General features: G+C 43.5%; 1 protein-coding gene across 1 annotated transcript in view; it reads right to left on the reverse strand.

Moving 5' to 3' along the window:
* Positions 1-205: 205 nt before the first annotated feature.
* The window catches only part of Pacrg (PARK2 co-regulated), a 511,308-nt gene continuing 493,933 nt past the window's right edge, over positions 206-17,580 (reverse strand). Inside the window, exon 5 of the mRNA XM_005390691.2 lies at positions 206-874. Coding sequence (XP_005390748.1) covers positions 714-874 — 161 coding nt within the window. The 3' untranslated portion in view covers positions 206-713. The remainder of the gene's footprint in view (positions 875-17,580) is intronic.

Here is a 17,580-nt window from a genome sequence, read left to right on the forward strand (position 1 = left end):
CAAGCCAGCTTTTCATTTAAAACTATGTTTGCAAAAGTTACATTTCATACCCAGCCTTGATCCCATCCTCTCCCACCCTCCCCACCTGCACGCAAATATAAACTGGAAAGGTCCTAAAGCCCAGATCACCGGTAGGCTAGAAACATTAATTATGTTTATAGCTCAGGTTGTAATGGGCTACAAAAATTTCCTGCTGTAATTGGAATATAGATTCAACAGTTTTATTGAATGTCAAAGCACATTATTCCACACAGCTGCTAGAGAGGCACTGCTGAACTGATGCTTCTCTTCCATGACAAACACCTATTAAGCAGTCAGCACAAACTCTTCCCTTACAGCCTCTGACATCACCCTCAGGGCAGGCAGACACAGCACAGCAATTGCTGAATTGCGTATGAAAATTATAGTTTTATTGTCTATACAACTGAAGGTTTAACTCGGACTCTTGCCTCCAACCGAGCTGTATAAAGAAGCAATTCTTCTTGTAGAACAAATAAGCACAGTACACTATTGTAATCTAAGAAACAGGCACTATTTATGTATTGGAAAGCCTTGCTCTCAAAAGGGCTAACAGTCCAATGGCCCAGAAGCCACTATTCTAGCAGCTGTAGAAAGAAAGCTGTAGAAGTCACAAGTAATGAGATGCTGGAAGCAGCAGAGACAGATGACTACGGCACCAGGGAAGCCTTCCTTCTATTGCAGCTGCTCCCCTGTCAGTTCAGCAAGCACGACTCGTAGGTGGGCACCATGTACTTGATGTTGATGAAGGCGTCCTCCCCTCCATAGCGCTCAAAGGCTTCCAGCGTCTCCTGGATCAAGTCCCCGATGTTCTCCCTCTTCTGCTGGCTGTAGTCGATGCCATCTCCGGAGTTGACTGAGTCATGCAAACACATAAAGAAGCCAGTTATTTCTCCGCAGCTTCACCCAAAGCCCTACACACCTGTCTAGGCATTTTCTCTGAACGCTTGTTAGGAGCCACAGTTGCTTAACATTTTTATATGCTCTTGCTGAGACTTAGGCCTGGTGACAACTACGCAAAAATATCAAATCGCAGCATGGAACTAAGGAAAATTAATCTAAAATGAAGAAACAGCTTACAACAGAGTAAACGACAGAGAGTTCATCTCAGCTACAAGACACATCAAGGCGGGCTCCGCTCTCCATCTGACTGCTGCACAGACGTTCTCTTGGGCCTGCAGTTCTCCACAAGCACAGCACGGCAGAGTTAGAAGGAACAGTCTACGTCAGACCAGGCAGCAGGCCCATGTAGTTTACACTGCATGCACTCTGGAATGAGACACTTAACCCATCCCTGTGTCTTTGCTGTTTTTGCATACGTGGTGACTTTTATCCTGTTGGTGACCCAAGCACTGGGTTATCTGCAGTTGTTCTCATTGCTCCTGATGCGGTACGGGAGTGGAAGGATGGTGCTCTCTCTGCATGCCTACCCCTGAACAACCGCTGAGCCTCTGCATGACTGTTCTTAGGTGCGGCTTCCTAGGGGGTTGGTGCTGCTACTACTTTAAGGCTCTCCAAGCCCAGGGAGGCAGGTCAGCCACAGCGGGGAGCATATAGACCCTGGCAGAGGCCCAGCCACCCAGAGCCTGCACATGACCCCTGTGGCTGCCCCAAGATGCTATGAGGGGAGTCTTGTAGTGACCTTGGAAAACCTCAGGAACCTGTATCCAAGATCCTCTACTCTACTCTGTAAAGTCATTGTCAAACCATTTGGATGAGAGATCCCTGAGTGCACTTGGAGATCTGGAGAAGTTGGGGGGAGCTGCTGTGACTGTGGGGGCTGGGCAAAACACACCCCCTTTGCTTCCACCCACACATCACAGATTCTGCATGTTTCCTCTATGCGTAGTCACTCCACACTCTCTGTTGCATCTGCTCACATCACCAACATTACTTCCCCCATAGCTGTGTGCCATTATTGTCCCATTGCCCCCTTTATCTGTGAAAGGAGCGCAGGACAGCAGGGTAGGCTGGGAGGAGCCAGGGGTGAGGAGGAGGTGCACTGAGCCTGAGGACAAAGCGACCACAGCGCTGCAGGGAAACTTGGAGTCTCATGGGAGGTTGGACTTACTTCACTTTTATTTCAGATATGGCCCTAAAATATTTATCTTCTTTGCATATAAAAATATTAGAGGTTAAAATGGTATTCAAACATTGTATTCTCAGTTATTTGTGACATTTCAATATGACTGGGGAGTGATTCAGACCAGAATAAATACAACAATTAAAATTATTTTGTATGCTGTAATAATGACACTGCACACATCATAGACAAGCAGTACTTTTGCTTGATTTTCCAGCAACTTCTTAGAGAGACATCATTTTCTTCCAAAACCCAGCAAAGGTGAACTGTCTTGATTACTTTCTATTGGTGCTGGTGAAACATCACTGATTTTCAAAAAGAAATACATTGTGAGACATACATCTGTGAAATGTATTAATTTTCCATGAAAATAAACTTATATGGCTTTAAAATGGTAACATAAAACAAATGGGAGATAAGATTTTTGAGAAGAGGATCTTGCCCTACTGTTTTGAGCAAAATGACGTACTTTTTTAAAAAACAAAACATAGACAAATGTATAAGTAAGCAAGCTTTTTTTTCTTTTTGAGACAGGATCTCACTATGCAGTTCAGGCTAGCCTTGAACTCACTATGTAGCACAGGCTGGCCTTGAGTTTATGATGATCCTCCTGCCTCAGCCTCCCTAGTGCTGGGATTACAGAAGTGCACTACCATGCCCAGATTAAGCAGGTTTTTTTGAAAGACTGACATGCTGAGAGAAAAGGGTGTGGTTAGGAAGGACAGGGTCACGCTTCTCTGCTGGGAGCTGCTCAAGATGTTCTGAGTTGAATTTAGACAGAAGGAAGGATGAATGTGTTTGCTTTTGGTTACAGGTGCACAAGATATTATGGAAGAAAACCTGAAGGGGCCAGGACAAAAAGCAACAAAGCCAGGAGGCTGAAGCAAAAGATCTAAAGTTCAAACCCAGCCTGGAGCTGGGTGTGGTGGCACACGCCTGTAATCCCAGCACTTAGGAGGCTGAGGTAGGAGGATCATTGCAAGTTCAGGACGAGCTACAAAGTGAACATAAGGCCAGCCCAAACTGCATAGTGAGACCCCGTCTCAAAAAAAGACAAAACAAACAAACAAACAAACAACTAGCCTGGACAACTCAGCAACATAATGAGAACTTGTCTCAAAATATTTAAAAAGGGCTGGGAATGTAGCTCCGTGAGAAGGCCCTGGGTTCAATCCCAGAAACAACAACAACAACAACAACAACAAGCAAAAAGGAGTGAAGACCAAGGTACAGGAAGGAGAGCACTGCAGCACTGTGACAATGGAGACACATAATGGAGAACGGGTCTGTGAGACACACCGCAGTGTCCCAGATCCTAACCAGAGGGAGAAGAAGGTCTCAGGAGGCCTGGCTGATCCTGAAGCCCCCCATGCCCAGCCATGTTCCTGATGAGCTGCTGCTCAGGTCTTTGGGGCACTCGGGGCCAATGTGGCAGGGTCTGTTTGTGTAGCTAAGCCCCAAGCTCATCCCTCAGGGACAAATGGAAACTATAATGGGGATGAGGGAGAGTTGTGACAGCCCCATCCAGTTCCTTAGGGACAAAGATCCATATATTAACCACTAATAAATGGCGCCTTTTGTTGGCATATTAGTCAAAAGGTCAAGAACTGAATAGACCACGGGACAGACATATTTTCCTGATGGGAGCCGAGGGGGTGTGGAAGTCTGCACACAATGGAAAGCCGAACACACCCTGCTTTCTCCCTGCCTCCCAGAAAGCAGCAAGGACAAGCAACACTTTATTTCATATTCTTACTTTTTAAAATATATTTAACTGTAGGAGTAAATAAACTATGCAGCTTTTTTGTTTCTCAACAGTGTGGACACCCAAATGATAAGAGAAGCGAACAGAAGTTGCTTATTCAAAAAATGAGTTGGAGTTGGAATATTTTGTGGTTGCAAAATATGTATCATTGGGGCAGAAAAAAAGACCAAAAAAATAGGAAAGCACATCTCCTATTTTGTATGCTGTAACAATGACACTGCACACTTTGGTGTCAAACTATGTTGAGAGGCAGGTGAGTAACAGGATCTCCATTTCAAAACTGAGATACTGTCAGTTTCTTTGAGAACCTGAAATTGAGGTGATTAGCTTGAGCTCACCATTTTAAATACATATGACGCTGCTGGAAAATACGTTTGTGAGAATAGGACACTTTAAAAAAAACCAACCAGATGGTTATTTACAATTGTCAGTTCTGATTAGGAAGATGACATTTCAATTTGGGAAGCTAGAGTCTATTTTATGTTCAGCAGCTAAAAAGAAACATTGATGATGGAAAAGATATGTTTTATTTATAACCAAACAAATAGGGCTATAGTAAGGATTTAAACAGACTTTGTGCTTCTAAAAGTAAGCTATATAAACAGCATAGACTAAGGGATTTAGTGCTTGTTCTGAGAGATTCCTGCAAGCAAGAGGCACTGCAAAAACTGCCTGAAAGTGGCTCCTGGTTAAAAGTTATTTCAAGTGCATTTACCACTCTGAATGCTGAATTTTCTTAAGCAATATATTTAAGCATTAAAAACATGCAGATTCCTCTTCTGTCTAAACTTTTAACTGTCCTGTTTCTTTTTGATGCCATTTGAGTCAAAATGAGGACCTGTGTGTATGTCCCAGTCCCTGTCCACTGGTGGCATCTTCCTAGTGCGTGAATTCAGCTCATGCCTATGAAGAGACTATCAGAACACCTTGTCAGCAAGGGCCACCAGAAAGGGCAGTTATGTAAGACACATTTGCATTTCACACAGATACCTGCCACTCAGAGGACAGGGGCCAACAGCAGCCTGGGATTATGTAAGATTTTGAGGAAATATTTTCTCATGTGTTTTCAATTTCTACACCGTGTGGAAGCCTCATTTTCCCCCTTTCTTTAGTTACTAATATTACAGAAAAGAGGAGAAAAAAAACCTAAAGGCCCAGGAAGCAAAGCTAGAAAGGAAGGACACTTTTGATGGCTAGAACAAGATCTTTCAAGGCCAGAGCTGGGAGAGGTAAGGAAGCCTGGCTTCTTGGTGTTGAAGAATGCCCTTGGCAATGACAACGACCGCAGCTGCAGTTTCAGAGTGCGCTCTCTGCTCTCTGCAGACTCCGTGAGCCCCAAGAATAATGCAAAATGGGAAATGCAAAGGCCCTTGCTTTGGGGGACTCACCATCTAGTGCAGGCTGCCTAATAAACCACCTCCCCATGGGATGTACTGACACTTGGGCCCACTGTGGACAACCAAGGGGTGTGTGCCACAGTGTCACAGCCTCCCTGCCATATGCATCTCCTTTGGTGTTGTGTGGCCACAGGCATGGGGCCCTGTGCCTTGAGAGAACTCTGACCCACTTGCTTTAGTCAGAGTTCAAGGCTCTTGTCTTAGAGACAGGAAGCTCAGTGAAGGGTGTGTGGCTGTCCCCTGGGAGGCTCACAGAGAATTTAATTCAAAGTTAGGCTTTTCTTACTTTGGGGAGAGGTACTATATATAACAAAGAAATACTTGTTTCCAGTCGCTCACTCAAGATATCTGAGGTGTTACTCATTTGATACGTAACAGGTGAGGTAACTTATAAAATTTATCTATACTTTCTGGCATTGACTAAAGAAATAAATAGGCCTGACCTGAGGAAAGATGTGCTCTGTTAGTTTGGACAATGTCCTGGCAGAGGCAGCAGCATGGCACTCCCTGGGAAGGACAAGGTCATAGCAGGAGGACAGTGTCATCGGGCCAATGGAGGCGGAACATCCCTGTCTTGCTCCCCTTCCCTTGCCTGGAATAGCCAGAGTGTCTGAAGCTTTCAGAAGTCAATGTGCTCACAATTCTGTTTTTCTGTTTTTAGTACTGGGAATCAAGCTCAGGACCCTGTGCTTGCCAGGCAAGTGCCATGCCGCGGAGCTATATCCTTGGCCCAAAAAATTCTTAAAGGAAACATTAGAATCACTTGAACAGCTAAGAACTGAGGAGGAGCAATTCGGGCAAGGTCTAGACTCTCTTGACCAGTCTCTCCTCACCCTGCATACCAACCTCAAGTCTGTAACTTCCAGACCTCTAAACTTACACAGCTCTGTAAAGAAAAGTTTCACGCTGCCTCTTGAACCCACAATGGCACTTTAAATAACCGTTGAAATGAAGACCTGTCTCAGAGGAATGGAAGGATGAGTAAGCAAATGGACAGCGCTCTCCATAGCCTTGGGCAGCCCTGGGCACTGAGGCAAGCTGAGTCTTGGTGCACCTCGAGCTGAATTGCAGTCATAAAGCCGAAGCTGTGAAATAAACTGCTGCAGGGGCATGGCCATCTAGTGACACCCTCCTTCCTCTGCTGCTGCCTCTCTGGCCTTTTGTGCAGGGTGTGTGCTGTCATCACAGCTACTTTGCATAGCTGGTTCCTGCACGTGAGACTCCCCCAATCCAGACTGAAGCTTCAAGCATTCGTGGCTATGAAGCAGGCCGCAGAAGCACCTGCCACAAGCATTCTCACTGATGGGGGTGTGTAGGGCACGAGTGCACCGCTTGAGCTCCGGGACCCTGGCGCTTGCCCCCGGGCTGGGTGAGACCCCTGAGATGGCACAGAACAGAGGTGAAAAGTGTTAACAGAGCAATGTGCTGTTTTTGACTTTTTTTTACATTCAAAGGCTGAACTAAAAAGTTTCAAGTTTCAAGAGGTCTAAAGCCTCACTGGAAGGATGTTCACATGTTGGGACCTGTGGCCTTTGATGGCATCAGTCACAGCTGACACTCCTCCTCACTGAGTGCAGTGATGTCACTGCGGCAGTGCAGGGGGTGCCTCCACCCGGCCTCAGGGCTTGCCTATGTGTGTAGGAGGAGCCTACTGCCAACGTTGCCATGAAGAGGTGTCTAGTAGTGAAAGAACTGTCACATACTTTCTGTTGGATGGGTCATTCTAAGTGGGTTTTCCCTTAGAGTTTCGTGGATTTTGCCGCCAGAAAACTGAGATGGCCAAAACAACAATTTCCTGTTTGTATGAACTAATATTTAAGCAGATATATCAGTTTTAGTGCAACAAAACTAAAGTCTTTCAAAAGAAATTTATTCAAAGCAATTCTTTTCATTTAAAAAAAATGTCATAAAGATAACATAAGGTTTACAAGTGTAGAAATGGTTGTTTTTTTTAAATTTTCTTTTTATTTTCAATTAAGAAAGGGAAGAATGAGGGACCTGGATATGTTTTCTCTTTTAAGGTAGTTTCAATTCCAATACCTAAAATGTCAACATCTGTTTTGCCAGAAATAGCTGTTACTTGGAGTTAGCTTGGATTTACTTTATAGAACTAGTTTGAGCTATTGTAGAATAAAAGGGTTTTCTTCCAGGCAGTTTGGATGGTCACAGGGAAAACAATTGTGAACCCCAGTCTGACCTCCGCCAGAGGCAGGGATGGGGCAGGAAGGAAAGGGGCATGGGGTGTGACAAAATTCATTTTTCTCCATTGGTGAAGAGAAAAAACCTTGGGGAAAATATTATAGATATAGTTGCTTTTAGAATCCTAAAGAAATATTTATTTTCACTTTATTTTTAAGCTTTGCTTTTACTTTGAAGGAACCAAATCATAGCATGTGCCAGAATTCCACTGGGAACCCTGGGCACCCTGTGTCAGAGCTATGCTCAGCCACTGCCCCCTTGGCTAACTTTGTATTGCCTTGGAAACTGAAGGTCTCCAGCATGGAAGGATGATCTTACCACAGATATCCCCAAAGTCTTGATCCATGGGTGTGTGAATCCAAGTTGCAACCCTGAACTTATAACAACCATAGCACCTGGCAGGCTAGGGATGCCCAGGGGCTTAAATAGTTCAAATCTTCTCAGATCTTGTTGACATTAATGAAATTCACAAAACTTCTTTCCTCTGAAGATGAAAGCTTTGAAGCAAGCCCTGGGTTCCCAGCTGGATGTCTCACTCTCCTCTCTTTTGACACTGCAGCTCAGGGACTGAAGCAGGGAGCTGGTGAGCCTTCACCTCAGTGGAAGCTCCAGGAGGCATCTACAGCTTCTCAGTAGGGTCATTGTTCACCGTGGAACTGAGGAGGTCGTGCATCTTGGCCCAACTTCCAGTTCAATATCTAAGTTTCCCTCAGGTAGACCATGACAATTCCTAGACTCTTGCCATAGGGTTATTTCTTTAAGAAGCCACCACCAATACCTATTGGAAAACGGTGACACACTGACTCAAGGAGAATAACCCAGCATACAGTTTGTCTCTAACCAGTAGCTGTTTTCCCCTGGGCCAGTCATTCATTTTACCTGAACCTCAGTCACTGTCTTGGTACAAAGAGGAAACTGGGATGTGCACAATGCCTGCGTCCTTTCCTTCCTAAAATTACTTCTTACAATATCTTCACATAACATTGGAACAAATATTTGGAAATGATTCTTGTTCAATGAATGGCCTGTGCTCCGGCTGAAAAGATGATCACAAAGCAGCTGCATAATTGTTCAAAGTAAGTCACAAATCAGTAAGCATCAAAGTCAATTTTCAAATTAAGTTTTAAGAAAACCCAAAAGGACCAAATGTTTATAAAATTAATTCTAGTTAAGGAAGAGAATACTGTCAAAAACTTAAATTATTTGTTGACACATTACCAACTGTTATTCCATTCTGCTATTTCAATAAGACGATATAGCTTTTGATTCTTGAGAAGAATGTGTGGGCTGATTTTTTATATGACCAACTGACAATGGTTTGACCAATACTATACAAGAGGAAAGTTAGAATTTTCTCTGACTTGTGACTAGGTTGACATGGAAGTTCTATGGAGAAAAACAGGTAGGTTCACTGATTTATCCCTTTACAGGGTAAATATAAGTATAAACTCAATCGTCAGTGAGTTGAGCTGAATTCAAGCTTATGTAGTGAAAACTTATCTCATTTCTTGTTGGCCAACATGATTCAATGAGCAGATTGTGTCAAAAAGGAGCAGAGAGTTCCAAGTTGTCTCTCTCAAATCTACTCCCTGCTGTCTTATCTCATGGTGGAGTAACACTAACAAGAACATAATGACACTTACACAGATTAGGCCATTTAAAATGAAGAACAGCAGTAGGAGCCAAGTGCTACTGTTACTCCTCTTCACAGAGAAAAATTGAGGTTTAGAGAGGTAAGACCACTTAGAAAAGTGAAACCAGGATTTGGGGATACTGGGATCCTGATGAAGAGGGACTGAGGCAGGACTCTTGAAATGCAGGAAGGGTGAGGAAGGTCTGGACAGAGGGGTCTGAGTGTCACATGTCAACACAGGACTGTTTGCCTTTCTGTCTGTAGAAGACTCCCCCCTCTACACACACACATAAGACAAGGATTATTGTGCATAGAGGTTCCAGGTGAATAAGTGTCAGGAGACATGGTTCTTGCTACACACATTCAAGTAGCATCCCCTGTCTAGATTTTACAGTATGGATTGTCAGGCTCTCTTTACTTCAGTAGGAGTCCTTGAAATAATGTCATTATTCAAAGAGCTATATACAGGAACACAAAGGTCAGAGTTGACTGATTTCAAGGACTTTTCTTTTTTTCAGTGTCATAGATATATAGTGAGTATGCAGGAAATCTAGGATTAATTTCATTTTTTGTTCCTCCTATCCTTATGAACATTTATTATGGTTTATTTCTACATTTGGTATGTATTAGTCACAGAGTCTACAGATGGGGAATTCGTAGAGCCTAAATGGATATGAAAGAAGGAAGAGGCCAAGGGCTGGGGGGTATAGTTCAGCGGCACAGTGCCTGCCCTGAAAGCACAAGGTTCTGAGTTTGATTCCCTGTACAAAAAAGAAAAAGAAAGCAAGACTCCGAGATTCACAATCCAGGGATATCATTGCTTCCGGGGTGGCAGGGGGGTCACCTGTCCTGCAGTTGAAAGACCAGAAATGCCAGACAGCCTATGACTGCAGCACAGTAGGAATAGGGAGAGAAGGTATAAAGTAGGATGCTTGTAGATAGCTGAATGGTCTTTCTACATATTTAGTAAACAAAAATGAAAGCCAAATTCAAGTCACAAATGTTAAAGAGTTCATGAACCAACATTCAAGTTTCCCATTTTTTATGTAGGCTGGCAGGGTTGTGGGTGTGCCTTGATTACCCTTAAAAGTGAGGGGAAAAAACTTTCCTTTTTCAAGGTGAAAAACCAGATTATCCTATTTGCTTTATTAGCAGCCTTTGTTCAATGAAGAAGAACACACTGACTTTTTATAGGGCTTTCAGTTAATATTTAAATTTCCTTAGTATAATTTCCTACATGTTCATTTTCAAACAGCTTATGAAACAGGAAAATAAGCAATTTTGATTGAGGGGGAACTACCAATTGCTGCTTTCAGGAGTGACGCAAACCCATTGGAAATAACTTTAACTACTTCTAGACTGACGCTGAGGACTGCGTATGAGCCGGAATCACAGCTGCTATCACCATTTTCCATTTCAGGAAACATTAATGATATCAGATACAACCCATTTTCAGCCTTGGCTTTTTTTTTTTTAATTTTTAATCTTTTTATAATTGAGGCACCAAAATAAAAAAAAAAAAAGAAATCCCAGATTCTTAACAAGCATTACCAGCGAACACAGTAGACGGAGGGAGAAAGCATTTCTCAAACTGTCTTTGTGGAACTTTCGTCTGTGTACAGTAGTTAAAGGCTCGGAACTGAGGAGCCTTTGCACATCCAGCACCATAGTGCAGGATGGCTACACTGTTACCGATGAGGAGCCTGCCCGGCCAGGCACAGAGCCGCCAAGTAAAAGACTTTCATGGCCTTGATGTACTCTTTGTTCTATTGAAAAAAATGATTAAACAGATGAAGTCACTAATTGTGCTTACAATGGACAGAACACATTGCATAGTCACACCATTTCTGCAGATCAGATGTTTGCCAGGTATTTGGGATCTCTCAGCTTGCCTAAAGGATCTACTCTTTGAAAGTTCTAAAATAAATTTATAGGGGAAGAATTCAAACAGATTTCCAAGCCACTAGCTGGAAATTTTAGAGTGGGAGTATCTCTCATCAAATGAGTTCAATTACTGCAAAACTAATGTATTTAATGAACAAATCAAAGTAATCTGCTGTGCTGAACTGAGCTAACTGATGCAAAAGAGACAGAGTTGAAACCTTCAGGACTTTTATAACTCCTTCCACTTAAAATAACCTTGAAAGCTTTGATTATCAACTTTGATCAGCTTCTGCACTGGTGAAGTAAATGTGGCAAGAGGTATTCGCTTTGGAACCAAACACATCAATGCGGGACATTTGGGCTTGCCTAGTAACATTTTTACAATTGGTCAGGACTCTGCTAAAGTCTAATAGAAATTTTTGGTCACAGTAGAGGTGGGAGAGTGGGAAGGAGGGAGGGCGGGAAGAAGGAAAAAGAATGGGGAGAGAAAGAAGGTGAGAGAGAAGGAAAGGAAATGAGAAGGCAGAAGGGAGAGAGAGAAATCCAACCGGCTGGTGGGGAAAATTTTAAATGTGGATGTTTAACTTGCCATAGCAGCAAAACTGGGTTTGCACAAGAACTAACACTAAAGCATGTTGCAAGTGCTGATAAGTGAAATATGCTCACTTTTGATACTTTTGAATAAAGAATGTTCATTTGCCTGAGTTACATTTTTATCTTTTAAAATTCTTCAGCTTAGTGTGCCCAGTTGCTTTCCTGAGTCAGGACTTCGGGCGGTTGAGCTGAGACAAAAGCAACACAGCAATCAGATGAGAGTTTCCAGGGGCTGGGGCCATCTCCCAAGGATGCAAGCGGGCTTCCTGTTGGCCCTAAGTGGCCTGACTTTCCAGGACCACATGGCTTGTAGCTGGCTACTGAAACTTTATGACTGAAGCAGGCATGAGAATATGTAGCTACAAGGACAGGTGCAGGGTTAATAAGAGAGAGTGTGTTGTGTTTTTAGTGTTATAACAAGCTATTGATAAATTTTGACAATTATAATTGTAGCTGCTGTTACTTCAATACAATAGCTCCTGGGTAATGGCAGATTGTTCATAATTTAATTTTCTGCTGGAATGGGACAGGAAGAACAATTCCACAGAACACCACTGGTGGGCCTTTGTTTTCTTGTTTAGTAAATGAGCTCACTCTGCAATCTCACAAAAGGGGCAGTTCTAGCCAGATCTGGTGGTACACACCTATAATCCAATTACTTATGGAGGCTGAGACAGGAGGATCACAAGTTTGTGGCTTCAGTAACACACACACACATGCACACATGCACACACACATGCGCGCATACACACAGATGCACACACACATGAGGGGTGTTACAGCAGTTGTATGGTCCTCAGTGCATGGAGGCTGGACTCCGTGGAGAATCCAGAAAGGACCATTAATGAGGTGATATCGGTCTTTCTAGCTTACACTGTACCTTGGAAAGAAGCAGAGAGTCTCATTACCTCAGGGAGACCTAGCTGACCTCAGAGACAGAGCTGTGTCATGGAGGAGGTCGTAAGAAGGCTTGGAGTAGTGGATGGCTCCTGTCTTACTCCTGCAGGAGGAAGAGCATCTGAATGTAGTTGTCTAGGGACACTTGCACTCCTGCTTCTTATGATGCAACTAAAATCTCCAGACCTACCCCCTTCTCTCTATGAAACTCTCCTTCCTTTCCCAGATTCTTCAAAGCTATGGCTCTAGGTCTTTCAGCGCAGAGCTCATAGTTCCTGTCCTGGCTCAGATCCCAAATCTGACGTCTGCACAGCAGCTTCAGAGTCTTGAGGAAACAAGGTTTGTGTCCTGGCAAATGAGCACCTCTGCTGAGCTTCTACTGGGTCTGGGACTACAGAGTCTGCTCCAGACAGTGACGCCCCCTCGAGATTGGCGGAAGCTGAGACAAAGGGTCCACCTGATTTCTTGGCATTTCTCTAGTGACCCCTGTGGGAATTTGTTATACTTCAACTGCCCAAGGCTCTATACAAGTCATTCCGCTTAGTCCCAGCCTTACAGAAATACTCCGCATTGAGGCACTCTGTTCCCAAACCCACCTCTATTGGTGAGACCTGGGCTCAGGTGCAAACACCTACCAAGGGAGGTGAGTCCTCACGCTTAGACTCTTTGTTCATATTTTTATATTGGCTTTCCCTTCAGAGAGGTGACTTCTATGGTGGGCATTTCGGGAGGCAATGTGGCCCTGGGAAGTGCTCATGGACAGGCAAACCTCCCAGCTTGGGATGACTCCAGATCTGTCTCCCATTGTTCCTTTCTAGGAAGCCCTGGTGCAGAACACGGCAGGCTGGAAAGAGTGATGTTCCTGACACATGTGTGAGGTCTGAGTGGTGAAGAGTCACCAAGGCAGCAGCCTGAGCACTCAGTTGATGGAGCAGGCAGGGGCAACCAGGCCTGTCACCCATGCTGTCTGCCTGGTGCTATGAGGCATCTTCCCAGAGGCCAGGAGGGCTGCCTGCCCACAAACCTTCCCAGAACAGACCACTTTGACTCCTGACTTTCCTGTCAGCAGAGCTGCCTCTCAAAGCAGAAGGTCTTTACAAAAATGTACCCAAGCCAGGTGTGACGGTGCACACAGGTAATCCTAGCACTCTGGGGGGTTGATGCAGTAGGATGGTGAGTCAGGGTTAGCCTGAGCAAGTTAGAGAAGTAGCAAGACCTATGTCAAAATAAAAAAATGTAAAAATGGGAGTGGTGGTGGCTGGAGGTATAGGTTGCTGTAAAGGCCCTGGGTTCAATCACCAGTACTGGTGGAAAGTGCAAACAAACAGCCTAAATGTAAAGGCCCCCCATAATGTCCCCACACTCCAATCAGTGGCTGCTGTCACCTGGCTTCCCAATTTGATGATAAGAAGAATGAGGCTGTGGATTCAAGCAGGAACCAGAACTCAAGTGTTATCTGCTGAAGATCAACCAGGCCCTAGTATTTTTGTAGCTAAAAATCCTGCAGAGGGCTGGAGCGGGAACTGAGGGGCTTCCATTCTATGTGTGTGTGTGTGTGTGTATGTATGTGTGTGAGGTACTACACCAGCCAACCAATCACTAAGCAAGAGTAGTCAGAGTGTGCGGTTGTGTAGGACATTCTTTGATTAGAATGCACTGAGGACACAATGATTTGTTTATTACTTGTTAGAGTTTCTTAAGATAAGGCTTCATTATACAGCCTAGATTAACCTTGAGTTTGCGATCCTCCTGTCTCAGCTTCTTGAGTGCTGGGATTACAGGTGTGCCTTGGATTACATGTGGAGAAGGGTAAATCTTTTAATTATTCTTGCTAAAACTTTGGTATCCACCCATTTGTACTAGTTACGCCCTTGGTTCTCGCTCAATAAAAGGTGACTGAAATTAGTATTTGAGGCTGCAGTCTGAGAGGCTGTAAGCCTCCTGATCCCAGACTTTTGCTTCTCTCATTTTTCTTGTTTCTCTTACTTTTTCTTTTCATCTGCGGGCACCTCATGCTCAGGAGCTGTTACTACAGAGATACAGACATGCAGTGTAGCAGCACAGGGAAACAGGCCATGAGGTAGCAAGGAGCTGAGAGGGGTCACTCTGGTGGGACGATCAGGAAAGTTTCCTGGGAAAATTAAATTTATGTTAAGACCAGTGTGTGGAGAAGGCAGTGGTACAGAAACCCAATCTGGAAGGACGCACTGCTCAGAAAAGTAAAGGCAAAGGAAGGCCTCGAGGTTGGGAGAAATTGCCATTAGAATGCATGACTTTGTCAAGTCATCCCGTGCATTTTGTTCCAACTTAGTCTATGCCACACGTAATCATTGTAGTGGCTGATAAGTAGCTACGGAGTGGAAATAATATAAATCACTTAACTCTTCTCTAGTTAAGAGATATTGAGGCTACTCCAGATTTGCAAAAGTTTTGATATTGACGGAATGAAGATTTTAGTGCTTATAGAATTTCTACAATTTTACTTGTATTATCTTTGCAGCAATTTTCAGAAACAAGGTTACTGCTTCAAGGAATATGACCATTTTGTTACTTATATGGCCACGCCATATTGATTATTCAGAAAGGTTATGCCAGTTCATAATGTTGCCAGCAACCTATGAGAGTAACTGTTTATCATAGCATTGAATGTTATCATCAAAATTGTTCCATACAAAATGTAACTTGAAGGTTAGCATTTTTCCAACTACTGGAGAAAGCTAACATTTTCCCACGTGTTTTTTGCTACATGTATTATTTTTTCCCTTATCAGAGTGATTTGTTCCATTCTTTAGCCTGTTTATCTATCGGGTAGTCTTTATAAAAGAAACTAAGTCTCATAGGTCCATCCCAGGAAGCCAGGGAGTAGATACAAAAATCTCCAGAGTTACATTTTTCTAGTGCACAGGGCCCTGCAGTGTTCATTTCTTTTTGACTGATTCCATAAGAGCAATTTCATGGACAAGCACAATTTCTGAGAGTAGTAAGATGGCCTGAAGAGTCACGATCCCTCAGAGTAAAACCTGAGGTGCACCCAAGACGGGCCCTGGGAATTAAAGAATCCCAGGGACTGTGCTAAGCAATAGGAAGGAAACTGCATCTCAATCAATTATTTTGAACAATTTAATTATGGGCTTCAGAAGAAGGAACATTTATTGTGAATTAGGTTTTTTTTTCCTCATTTTTATTTTTTATTAGTACATGTTTGGATTACGTGATTACAATGCTGTGGGCAGTTGGTACATGTGTCTAACACATTTTAACCTTCCCCTACTTCCTCTTCCTCCCCCTTCCCATATCTCTTGATTCTGTTGGTCTTGCAGAGAGATCTATCTTCTTACTTCCTATTATCTCTTCATTTTGCTCTTTATTTATATTTTGGGTTTCTCATATAAGAGACACCATGCGATATCGAAGAGAGTCTGATTTATTTCATTTAACATTATGGTCTCCAGGTGCATCCATTTTTCCTACAGATGACTCAAGTTTATCTTTATGGCAGGGAGGGCTCATTGTGAAGTTGGGATGCAGAGACACTGAGGCTGAGCATTTGTTCTCACCAAAGGGTAAAAGACTAGTAGCAGTGGAAATCAAAGTCTGCTGTTTATCTTCAGGCCAGGGACAGTGCAGACAGCTGCAACATGAGCCTCCTTACAAAACTGTGCCAGTGACCTTAACTGTGACCTCGGGCTGGAGCGGTGTTTCAGCGGTTACTGCGATCCCTTCTGAACGTCAATACACACAGTTTTGACAGCTTTGTTTTGAGGTCTGCTAATGAATTTGCCCACTGTCTGTAGTGACTAATATGTGCAAAGTTTTTATGTCTTCTTATTTCAACATAATAACAAAATAAAGCTTTGTATCAGGGACAAAGCTGTGTATGGCATTAGGAGCCGAATGTTACAGAAATCAAACGCTGCAGAAGTATTTTGGATTACTGGTCGGCATGAGGCTCCTGCAAAGTCAGGTTGATAATGACACAGCCATTCAATTAATGAAGGTAAATGTAATGATTTGGAGAGACGTACATGTGGCTTTTAGTTCAGAATCACCTGGGTATTTCTTTTACTTTCTCTTCTGTGGTTATATCCTCTTAGAAGATACAATGTTATAAATTAAGAAAAAAAGCTGTTTGCAGACATCAGTGTGAAGGTTTTAAAGCAGTGTTTCTCCTCTGGGAAACGTCTGACTCTCGGCCTCTCCAAGAGACCAGGGAGCAGTAAAATGCACACAATACATCGCCAGACTCACGTTTCCACACGCCCAAGACTGAGTCTGCTGAGAAACCCTCCATTAATCCCACAAAGAACTGTATGACTAGGACCTCAAACAACACCAATATAGAACTACTCCAAACACTAAATTCCTTTAAGTTTTATTGCAATTATTTTCTACTTGAAGAAATTAAATTGACTCACTTTTTAGCCCATTCATTCTACTATTCTTAAAATCCTGATAGCTATCAGTCTGTAAATTAGAAGTTTCATAAAGGAATAGACTTTGGGTTCTGTATTTTCCACGGGGTGAAGGTGGAATGCTAGCTGGAAGGGGTCTCCCCAAGTCTCCTAGTGCCTTGGGCTGTGGTATGAGAGGAACGTGTCCTAGAGAACCAGGTGCTCCTACTTCATATGAAACTCAGGACAGCACCACCCAAGCCTTTCTGATAAGCAGGAGGTTAGGGCCACATGGGGCCTCAGAGCAGAGGACAGGGCCCTGGGCTGACCTTATGGATAGAGTTAGGCGTCAGGCACCGGGCTAGGAGCTGTAGTTATACCCCTTCCTTTGTTTCTGGAGTGATTCTGAGGTCTGTGATGAAGAGGGTGGCAAAAGCCCTAGTGCTTCTTTCCCTGTCCCTATATGAGAGTTCTAGGAGTCAGCAAAGTCGTATACAGAAAGTAGCTGGTGGGCGCTAGTAAGCACAGACTCAGGGTTTGCTATAATTATAATCATAAGGTTAACTTCAGTGCCTCTCACAGTAAAGTACCTGGCCCAAAGCTTGACAGTCATGGGGTACACAAGGAATCTTCATTTCTTTCATTTCCCTAATAGGGTCAATTCAAGGAGTTCCTGGTGTGCTCAGTAATATTCCAAATCTACCCACTGTACAGATCAG

This window comes from Chinchilla lanigera, unplaced genomic scaffold, assembly GCF_000276665.1.
Source record: "Chinchilla lanigera isolate Chin_1 unplaced genomic scaffold, ChiLan1.0 scaffold00038, whole genome shotgun sequence".
NCBI lineage: Eukaryota > Metazoa > Chordata > Mammalia > Rodentia > Chinchillidae > Chinchilla > Chinchilla lanigera.